This window comes from Acomys minous, assembly GCF_964271855.1.
Source record: "Acomys minous genome assembly, chromosome: 16".
NCBI lineage: Eukaryota > Metazoa > Chordata > Mammalia > Rodentia > Muridae > Acomys > Acomys minous.
In genome coordinates, this window is record NC_140498.1 from 86,518,600 (window position 1) to 86,529,718 (window position 11,119).

General features: G+C 45.6%; 1 protein-coding gene across 2 annotated transcripts; it reads left to right on the forward strand.

The window, feature by feature from the left end:
- The first annotated feature begins 38 nt into the window (after positions 1-38).
- FAM216A (family with sequence similarity 216 member A) lies at positions 39-10,366 on the forward strand. Of its 2 annotated transcripts, none has more exons than XM_084762740.1 (7): positions 39-174; positions 1,834-1,892; positions 3,152-3,273; positions 6,728-6,857; positions 6,937-7,108; positions 8,521-8,600; positions 10,008-10,366. In XM_084762740.1, exons 1-7 carry the CDS (start codon positions 110-112, stop codon positions 10,124-10,126), a joined length of 747 nt encoding a protein of 248 aa, XP_084618866.1. In that variant the 5' UTR covers positions 39-109; the 3' UTR covers positions 10,127-10,366. The 2 variants fall into 2 exon arrangements, with proteins under 2 accessions (XP_084618866.1, XP_084618867.1); XM_084762741.1 differs by lacking the exon at positions 39-174 and adding an exon at positions 666-709.
- The last annotated feature ends 753 nt before the right edge of the window (positions 10,367-11,119 follow it).

The window sequence follows — 11,119 nt, forward strand, 5'->3', positions numbered from 1 at the left end:
GCTCTAGGGTTGTTCTCTGCACCATCCCGGAGCCGCTCGGGCAGGGTCGGAGGATCGAGCGGGAGGCCGCGGCCTCACACGGGTGTGACGCACGTGTGCGGACGACGGGATGCCGGGCCACTGCCCGGGGTCCGCGGAGCCGTCCGCAATGGCCGGGACGGAAGGCGGCGACGGGTGAGGCCCGGGAACCCCAGCCGAGGAGGCGCGAGGGAGGAGGGGGCTGCAGAGGAGAAGGGCTTGGGAGGCGGCCTCGGAGCTCCACAGCCACAGCCGCCCGCTCGCGCTTTCTGCCCTGGAGAGGGCGCTGCGAACCCCGCGGAGAGCGCAGGACCCGGCCTCCTGGGGCCACCAAGCCAGTCCCTGTGAGGTTGGCTGCCTCTCTGTCAGACGGGGCTGCGGGCCAGCGAGACAGCTGGTCATGGCTTGTTTGGTTTCCCGTTGCACGCTCAGGTAGTTGAGGCTGGCCTTGAACTCGTCCTCCTGTCTCTACATCCTGAGTGCTGGGATGGCTGGTGTGGACCACCGACCCTGACCTGGGAAGGGTTTAACTATTTCCTAGATGGTGAGCACAGTTGACACCTCGTGTCACAGCTGGAGGCCACGCTGCCTTCCCACCCCCCTCCTTGCCGTCTTAAAATCAAGAACAGTTTGATGATTGGGATTCAACTAGGTCCACAACCATGACTCTTGGTGAACCCGTGGCCATGAAGTAAATACATGTTTATTAAGTATATATTTACATTAAATGTACATCTTACCCAGACATGGTGGCGCACGCCTTTAATCCCAGCACTTAGGGATGAAGAGACAGGCGGATTCCTTTGAGTTCGAGGTCAGCCTGGTCTACAAAGTAAGTCCTGGACAGCCAAGGCTACACAGAAAACCATGTCTTGAAAAATAATTATTTGTAAAGATTTATTTGTTAGTACGTGTACAGTGCTCTGCAGGCCAGAAGAGGGCATCAGATCACGTTGTAGAAGGCTGTGACCCACCATGTGGTTGCTGGGAACTGAACTCAGGACCTTTGGAAAAGTAACCAGTGCTCTTAACTTCTGAGGCATCTCTCCAGGTCGTCCCCCCCCAAATTTTTTTTAATGTACATTTTATTGTACATATATTTTTGGTGCTAAGACTTCCTTAAAATGTGGTGGGGTCTGTTTTTCTTCCCTGTTCTTCACAGTGCTTGGGGTGTGCTGGTTAAATGGATTCACAGTCACTGAGAAACTGCAGGAAGCACAGCCAGGGCTACACACAGAGAAATCCTGTCGCAAAGAAAAAAAAAAAAAAAGGAACTGCAGGAAGCAATTTAACTTTAACTTTTTGAGAAAAGTAAAAGGAACAGATACAAGACTGGAAATAGTACAGGTCAATTTACTAGTTCCAGCACAACAGAATTACTCTTTTCAGTACTGAAATAACTTTATCAAAGAACAAGAAAGATATCCTGTGCATAGTACAGGAATCACAGCTATACACATGACCTAACTTTAAGGATTAGACTGGGAAGCTATGGAAATCAGGCCAAATTTAAGTCCTTTCTAGTAAACATGGGGCTGGGAATCCAGCTTAGTGGTAGAGCACTTGCCCAGCATCTGGGAGCCTGGGTTCCATCTCCTTGTAACACATACTTATACTTCGTCCTAGTAGAAAAACCTGAGCACTCACTTAGAAAAAGCTTAGATTCACTCTTCTTACAGCCAAGTTGGAGGAGAAAACTTGCACGACTTTGATAAGAACAGGGAAAGTACAGGCATGTGAAGCTGTCGTTAGACGCTGCCTCTTTAGTGGCTGTCAGGCTGCAGGTTACATATTACACATGTTCTTTTCTAACAGGTCAGCTGGTCATCCTTATCACCCGAGTTCCAAAGGCACTGGGGAGCAGCGAACCGCAGGTAATGCATGTAGATTACAGACTTGGCAGTGCCAGTTTACCTGTAACTCATTAAACAACCGACTTTGGTTTTGTTATTGTTTTGGTTTGGTTGTTGTTGTTTTTCGAGACAGGGTTTCTCTGTGTAGCCCTGGCTGCCTTGAAGCTCACTCTGTAGACCAGGCTGGCTTCGAACACACAGAGATCTGCCTGTCTCTGCATCCAATTGCTGAGATTACCGTCGCCCAGCTAACAATGGACTTTTAACAATAGGCTCAAAGGGCTGGCAAGGTGGCACAGCAGGTAAGGGCCGCAGTTGTCAAGCTGGACTTCCTGAGTTCAGTTCCCCCAGGACCCACATGGTAGAAGAGCTGACTCTTTTGGGTTGTCCTCTGACTCCATCATGATTGCCAGTTACACCCCCCATACACACATATAAAAAGACTTTACTAGATTAAACATGCTTTGGACATGCTAGAGAGCTGCTCAGTTCAAGACCAGCCGAGTCTTCAAGTGAGTCCAGGACAGCCAAGGCTACACAGAGAGTCCAGAAGTAACATGGATTGGAAAGCGTAGAGCATACTTGTCATCTACACATGGACTAAAGAGGGAAATCCCTGCATGAACAACTTCAAAACCTTAGCTGTTCCATAGGGAACATTTCCAGAATACCTCTTTTCTGATGAAGTTAAGAGAAAATAAGCCCTTAAAAGCCTCTTACTAAGCTGGGTGTGGTGGCACATGCCCCTAATCTCAGTACTCGGGAGGCAGAGGCAGGTGGATTGCTGTGAGTTTGAGGCCAGCCTGGTCTACAAAGCAAGTCCAGGACAGCCAAGGCTACACAGAGAGACCCTGTCTCGATCCCCTCCCCCCAAAAAAAAGCCTCTTACTAATTTTGCAGGGTAGGAGGTAGAGTTGAGTTTACTGGCCTGCGTGGCATGGGTGTGGCGTGTGTACACACAAGTGCTCACGGGCTGTCAAAGGACAACTTGAGGAGGCCTCTCATTCCGTTTACAGTCCAGGGCTGATCTCAGATTGCCAGACTTAGTGGGCAAAGCATTTACCATCTTGTCAGGCCTGTACCTCATTTGCATTTGCACGGAACTGCTGATGGATGACACTGAGCACTTCAGTTCTGGATGTTTGTGTGCTCTAAATGTACAGGCTCTCAAAAGTTTACACATGCTCTCAAATTTTAATTGATTTAAAATACTCCTACAACTGCTTCAGGATAATCACTGGTAGTCATAAATATATATTATTAATGATCTTTGCCTACAGATAGAATCAAAGAGGGGCACAGAGTGTACTCACACATTGCCAAGCTGCAGCAGTTATGGAAGACTACTCAAATCCAAACAATTCATATTCCTAAGTCAATGACAGATGCATCTTTTCTAAAGGTAAGACCAGAATTCAAAATAAAATTTTAATTATAGTTGTGTGTGTAGAGGTCAGAAGACAACTTGTGGGAACTAGTTCTCTCCTTCCACCGGGTGCATCCTAGGGGTCAAACTCCCTCAGGCTGTCAGTCTTGGCAGCAAAGCCCTTTTGCTTGCTGAGCCATGGTGCCAGCCCCTGAAATGTTTCTGGAAGACGCTGAATATTAGGCCAGGGCCTCATGCATGCCGAGCAAGCTCAGCTACCGAGCTGATTGTGATTGAAGATAAAGTACTAGCTAGAACCTCAGGCTCTGCAGACCACATGGTGCACCTACCACACTCCCAGGGAGCCCACGAAGGAAGGCAGCCTCCTGCAGAGCGCTAGGCATCCAACACTGTGGAGCCTGCCCACTGCCTTTTTCTATCTAGCTCTTTCTTTTGGATACTGGCCCAAGCCTAAGTATGCTTTCCCCGGGCACTCTAGGCTTTCTCACTGTATCTTTGACATGGCTTTTTCTTCATCACTCTCCTGGCAGCTGCCAGGATTTTCAGCTTTCCTGGCCTATTGTGTTTTCCCTCAAAGTTAAAAAAAAAAAAGATGTCATCAATAGGCATGTGGCACAGGCCTTATCCCAGCAAAGGGAAAGCAGAAGCAAGGTGGAGTTCTCTGGTCTACATAGAAAGTCTGAAGTCAGCCAGCGCTGCAGAGGGAACCCTTCAACAAACAAAGTAAAAAACAAACAAAAAACCCCACCTACTCCCAAAAGATAGTCATTCAGTAAATATGTCGGATAAATTCATGAGTGACTTAAAGGATTATAGAGTCCCTGTAAGCAAGAATTCTCTCCACATTTGTGCTACTTCAGAGCTAAGGTATTTCTATTAGGAAGCTCAAAAGTCCCAATCACCAAGGCACTTGAGGGATAGAAACCCAAACTCAGAGACCTTCACTCAAGGATTACAAAGTCAGAAGCAAGTAGGTAAAGAAAATGGCAAAGCCGGGCGTGGTGGCAGACGCCTGTAATCCTTGCACTCCAGAGGCAGAGGCAGGTGGATCATTGTGGGAGTTTGAGGCCAGCCTGGTCTACAAAGCCAGTCCAGGACAGCCAGGGCTACACAGAGAAATCTTGTCTCAAAAAATTGAAAAAAGAAAAAGAAAAAGACAACAAGGATTTTACAACTGTTGATTTGTATTCTTCATTAAGGATCACAGCTGTTGATAGCTAAGCGTTGTGGTATGTACCTGTAGCTCCTGCTGCTGGGGAGGTTGAGGCAGGAGGGTGGCTTGAGGCCAAGAGTTTTGAGAGAGGCCAGGGTAACATGGTGACACCCTGTTCAAACAGACCAAAAAAACCTAAGGTGTGGTAGCTCACAGGTGTAATCCTAGCACTTGGAAGGTACAGGCAGGAAGATTGAGAATTGCAGCCAGCCTGGGGGCCAGTCTAGGCTAGAAGAAATCTCATCTCAACCAACCACCCAACCAGACTTCCAAAAGCTGCTTGAAGTCTCATGATTAGAGTAATGTAGATTATGTGAATTCACGCTAGTAAGGATTTCTGTAGACTAGTAGGTTCTTCTGGTCAAAAATTCTACTTTTCTTTGGATTAATGACCTAGTGATGTAAATTCTGTGTGTGTGTGTGTGTGTGTGTGTGTGTCTTGCATCTTTTTGTTTGTTTGGGTTTTTTTTTCCCTTTCTCTGTGTAGCTTTGAATATCCTAGAACTCATTTTGTAGACTAGGCTGGCCTTGAACTCTCAAAGATCTGCCTGCCTCTGCCTTTGAAGTGCTGGAATTTAAAGGCGTGCACCACCATTACTTAAGGAATCCTGCATCTTAAGGAAGGATATAGTTCTTTTAAAACAGAGGTACAGCCGGGCGTGGTGGCGCACGCCTTTAATCCCAGCACTCGGGAGGCAGAGTTGGGCGGATCGCTGTGAGTTCGAGGCCAGCCTGGTCTACAAAGTGAGTCCAGAACAGCCAAGGCTACAAAGAGACCCTGGCTCGAAAAACCAAAAAAAAAAAAAAAACAGAGGTACACTTGGTCAAAATTAGAGGAACTTAGTATGGTGGGACACACTTGTAATCCCAGTGTTCAGGAGATGGAGGCAGGAGGACCAGCAGTTCAGGATCATTTTCAATTATATATCAAGTTCAAGGCCTGGGATATATGAGACCCTGCTTCAGAAAAAAAATTAGGGGCTGAGAAGATGGCTCAGTGATTAAGCACATACTGTTCTTGCAGAGCACCCATGTCAGGTGCTCACAATTACCTTTAACTCCAGCTTCAGGGAATTGGACACCATTTTCTGGACTCTGTGGGCACCTGTACTTGTGCACGCACCTACACAGACACATAATTTTAAAGAATCTAGGTTAGAAACTAACAGCATGTTCCTCAGAGATAAGCTTCTTTTTCTGGAAAAGGTGTTTCCTTAGTTGAGACAGAGTAAATGAAGCTGCTTTCGGATACCATTTTACACCTCAAAAATCACAGAAGGTAAGATCAGGGGAGATGGCTCTGCTAGTAAAGGCGCATGACATCAAGCCTGAACCTGGCTTGCATTCCTGGGATTCACATGGTGGTACAAGAACCAAAAACTGCAAGTTGTACCCCTGACCTCCGTGTGCACACATACACACACACTAAATAAGAGCACGATGTCCAGCTTGAGAAGGTGGGGGGACTAAAGCTTACGACAGAGAGCAGAGCCCCTTTCCTAGTTCTAGGTTCTTCCCTCATGGAACTTGTGTCTTTGGGTCTTGAAGCTCAAATGACATCTGAATTACTAGGGTGGTAGCTAGAGCCATTTGCATGTTTTAATACATGTCCATTTCCTTCTTTGGCCAAGTTGAGATAGCTGAATTTTGAGAACCACACAGATGAAGGGAGACAGCCCTCACACCCGTCCTTTCAGTTAAAAGCTGACCTGTGGTCTACAGTGGAGGGGGGAAGGGGGGAGTGAGGGAGGCGGGGAGGGTCTCTGTGGCCACCAAGGCCAGTAGAATGTTAGTCTGAGAGATAAGGAAGTTCAGTTCAATACAACTTAGTATTTGGTGTTGGTTTAAACACTGGGTCTGACCTCAAGTAATTTATTCAGGCATATGTAAGCACAAAAGCAATTTGGGAAAAAGTTTCCTGGTAATAATTAACTCAGTCCCATATGCACAGGAAAGCGTAAGACATTGACTACATCAAAGCTCTTTGTCAAGTAGAAGGTAGGTACTATAAATTAACAAGGAAGGAGGCTAAAGGGTCTTTTCTTGATAAGAGTCTGGGGAGGATCTGGTGTTTCCTGGCCACACAGATAACGCAAAGGTCACTAGGCTGTTAATCACAGCTTATAAATACATCTCTTAGAAGAGATGACCTGTGTGCTTGACATTCCTGGTTCTCCCAGTGCTTTTCTGTGAGCACAAGGACCTACATGCCTCCTACACTCTAGCAGTCAATAAACCCTTCATTCTGTCTTTCAGAATTCAGAACTCACCTCAAACCAGAAGCGCTACCTGTGCAACATTGTGAAGATCTGTAACTCCAGCTACCTGAGGACCTTAATAAAGAGGCAGTACATGCATTTGTTTCATCATGGCTCACAAAAGCCAGGCAGGTGCACTTCTACTTGGCTTCTTGTCAATTCTCGGGAGAAGGGAGAGGGTTTCCTAACAGGTGATTTGTGTCCCAGGTGTCCTCACTCATCACAGAAGCCATATCAGCTCTCACTACTCACAGAACCAGCCTTCCCCCTGCACTGCATGTAGACATCATCTGGAGAGAGGAGACTCTGTGAGCACTGCAGCTGCAACACCGGAGATGATCATACATTCCCTCTGGCGACCGCTGAGACACAAAGAAGGGTCTGTTTAAGAAGGAAACAATGTACCCAGTTCTGTGTGCAGGGATCCTCCTGAGATTAAAACCTCCATTTCCTAGTGTGTTCACTGTGCTAAACTCAGATGAGGGAAGCCTCTTCTTCACTGAGATGAGTGGGATTTGACACTTCAGGGAGACTGAGTTTCTGTGACAGGATTTGTCTCAAACTCATGGTAATCCTTTTGCCTCGGCTTCATATATGCCAGCAGCACAGGTATGCCACCACACCCAGCCGCACTACTATTTTTCACAGTATAGTTTATTGATTTGTAAACATTTCTTGATCAGGACAAGATGGTTCAGCAGTTAAAAGCATTTGCTGGGCAAGACCAACAACCTGTGCTTGATGTGGCAGAAAAGATTCCCCAAAGCTGTCCTCTGACCTCCACACATGCACCATAGTACACACTCCCATCTTCGAACACACAGGGTTTCTCTGTATTAGCTATGTCTGTCCCGGAACTCCACTGTAAACCATACTCACAAAGACCTCCCTGCCTCTGCCTCTGGAGTGCTGGAAGTAAAGGCGTGTTCATAATCATCTATATTGAGATCTGATGACCTCTTTTGGCCCACTGGCTCACATGCAGGCAGAATAACGTATAAATAACAATTTTTAAAAAAAATTCTGGGCTAGGAGTGGTGGCAAACACCTTTAATCCCAGCACTCAAGAGGCAGCAGTCAGATCGACAAGAGTTTGAGACAGCCTGGATTATAAAAGCAAGTCCAGGACAGCCAAGGCCACACAGAGAAAACCCTGTCTTGAAAAATAAAACAAACAAATGGTGGGGTCAGCTAGAGATAGATTGTTCTTCTCATTTAAATTCCAAAGGATGCAAAAGCCTCCATAAGTATGTCATGCTCCTGAGAGGGAAGTACTAGACAGCCAGGAGGAAGGGGAGGAAAGCCATCAACAGGTGTGTGGTATAAGCCTGTACTCCCATTACTGGGACGATCAGGAGTTTCAGGGCATCCTGGTCTACTTAGTGAATTTGAGGCAAGCGTAGGCTACATGAGATTGTGTCTCAAAATACAAAACCCACAGCTTAAAGCTGGGCGTGGTGGCGCACACCTTTAATCCTAGCACTTGGGAGGGAGAGGCAGGTGGATCTCTGAGTTCAAAGCTGGCCTAGTCTACAAAGCGAGTCCAGGACAACCAAGACTACACAGAGAAACCCTGTCTTGAAAAACAAAACAAAACCCCACAGCTTAGACCACAAAAGCTTCAGTAGCCGTGTGTGATAATAGTGCTGTGTTTCACAGCTAACAGATCACAAGAGACTCTGGGGAATGAAGGGTCTGGTAATGCCAGCAGCCAGTAAAAAGAATCATATTCAAGCTTGACAGCAGTGTTCACTTTGCTGTCTGCAATTAAAATATTTCCCTTTATCACAGGTTAAAAATTGGATATGCATCTAAAACAAGATGCAAGTCACTGAAGATTTGTAGAAGATCAAGCATGTTCTTGCTACCAGGTAAATGTGGAATTAAACAGGCAGGTGCACACAGACACACACAGCTATGAAGAATTGTTTTGAAACAAGGTCTCATGTAGCCCAGGCTGACCTAGAACTGATTCTTTTGCCTCTACCTCCAAGTCCTAGTATTGTAGGTGGGCAGGATTACCACACCTGCACTACACTTTTGAACACTTTGCTTAAAAAATACTAGCCCAAATACCGTCATTTTAATTATGTCTTGATTAAAAATGTTAAGTGTGATGAGCTTTATTGTTCAAGTAAAAACTCATCTTGTGGCACGTGACATTAAGTCCCAGCACAGAAGCAGAGAATCTGTGAGTTCCTGAGCAGTCTGCTCTACACTGCAAATCCATCCAACACCATCAGAGCTACACAGTAACACCCTACTCAAAACCAAAACTAAACATGAAATAGCTTGTGCTTCTACTCAGAATTCAGTACTTCAGAGAGTGAGATACAAATTTGTCCTTTCTTCCTAAGCTAGGTATGTGCTCTTCCTATGGGCCTAGGCCCTAGTCCTTCAGAGTCTGTTGTTGCTTTTGTTTTAGCAGAGTCTCAGAGATCTCTAGACTTAATAACCAAGTGCTGGTTATTAAGCGTAGAGGCTTGTGCATTACACCTGCTTCAGAAGGGTTTAGTAGATGCCTGCCAAGCATGTGCTAAATCCAATCCCAAGACTTACGGCAAAGGGCAGGAAGAAGGTTAACTCTGGTCTAAAAAGGCTTGGGAGACCCCAGCAGAGGAAACACTGCCAAGGTCCTCAAGCCACAAGGAAGAACTAAAGGACACGGGACACTGAAGACGTAACTGACTACTCAGCCCCTCACTCCCTCAACCATGACTGAAAATCAATGGGAATAGAGTGTACTAAGCAGTAGCTGCTATAACCCAGTGCTGAGGCTACATGAGAAAGAGCCTAAGGGAGGTGGGAGGGTGACTAAGTTGAGAACAGCAGGGGATTTTGTCTTTGCTAAAGGCTTAATAAGCTGGGTTCTTTGACATTTGTGCTTAGCATTTTATCCAGCCATGTATGTTGTGCACACCTTAAATCCCAGCACTCAAGGTCTAAAGGCAAGTGGATCTCAGGGAGTTGGAGGTCAGCCTGGTCTGACATCTCAAGTTCCAAGTCAGCCAGAGTAAGACCCTGTCTCAAAAAAACAAAAAACAAAAAACAAAAAACAAAATGTGAATGAGGCTGGAGATGGAGAGAGGGCTCAGTGGTTAAGAGCACCAGCTGCTCTTCAGAGCCTCCATTCAGTTCCCAGCATCTACCACTCCAGTGCCAGATCTCATGCCCTCTTCTGCCCTCTGTGGCAGGCAAAACACCCATACACATAAAAAATTAAAAAGGAAAAGAATTTTATTTCCAAAACACATTATAAATGCTTATCTTCCCTTTAGTTTCTTCAAATGATTATCAGCCATGCACAAATGAAGAAACAAAGGAAGAAGATCTACTGAATGAATGCATGCAGTCTATGTCCATTCAAGAGCAGGGCACATCTCACATCAACCTGTAGTCTAGTCCTCGATACCACGTTCAACTTACCAGCTCACATCCAGATGCTGAGCCAGAGGTGGACAAGGAAGAGTTGGAAACCATGTACGGGGCAGTGCTAGTCGCCAGTTTGTCACTTTGGTGATTGAGAAATTTACAACAGCCTTCTTTATCCAATATACTTTTGTGTACCAATGATACCTGTGTAATGTATGCTTGTTTATAGCTATGAACAATAAAAATTTTACTTGTCACATAAAACCAAATTTTTGGAAGAAAATTTATGTGCATTGGTGCTTGTATGTATGCGTGTAAGTGCAAAGTGTTGGAATTCTTGGAGCTGGAGTTACAGACAGTTGTGAGCAACCATATGGATGTGGGAATTGAACCTGGGGCCTCTGGAAGAGCAGCCAGTGCTCTTAACTGCTGAGCCATCTCTCCAGCCCCGATTTTCTTTTTTAAATCTAGCAAATGTATTTTTCCTTCTTTTAGTTATAATTACTTCTAAAATAGTAATAGTTGAATATTCCATGAGGTTTTTCTTGATTAAATTAGGAAAATTGAAAAAATATTTCCACAAGATAGCATTTGTAGGTCTCAACTTGCAAAGTAGGTTGCTAATAGTTGCCCTTAAATATAAATAAAAAACCTATGGATAAGATAGGCATGGTGGCATGTGCCTTTAATTCTAGCACTTAGGAGACAAAGACAGATTTCTTGAGTTCAGGACACTGTGAATTCCAGGTAAGCCAAGTGAGACCTTGTGTGTGACAACATGCGGCAGTGTGACAACATGCAGCAAGGCTTAAGAATTACTGCTAAAGCCAGGTGCAATAATCCCAGCATTCAGGGATGAAGAGGCAGGCGGATCTGAGTTTGAGGCCAGCCTGGTCTACAAAGCCAGTCCAGGACATTTCAAAACCCTGTCAGAAAAAACAAAAACAAAAACAACCCAAAAAAACACCACTGCTAAGCCAAGCATGGTGGTGCTTGACTTTGATCCTAGCACTCAAGG

Coding starts and splice junctions, on each gene's coding strand:
- FAM216A (XM_084762740.1), top strand. CDS start 110: ATGCCGGGCCACTGCCCGGGGTCCGCGGAGCCGTCCGCAATGGCCGGG. Junction 175..1,833: donor GGGACGGAAGGCGGCGACGG/GTGAGGCCCGGG, acceptor CTTTTCTAACAG/GTCAGCTGGTCATCCTTATC. Junction 3,274..6,727: donor CAGATGCATCTTTTCTAAAG/GTAAGACCAGAA, acceptor TCTGTCTTTCAG/AATTCAGAACTCACCTCAAA.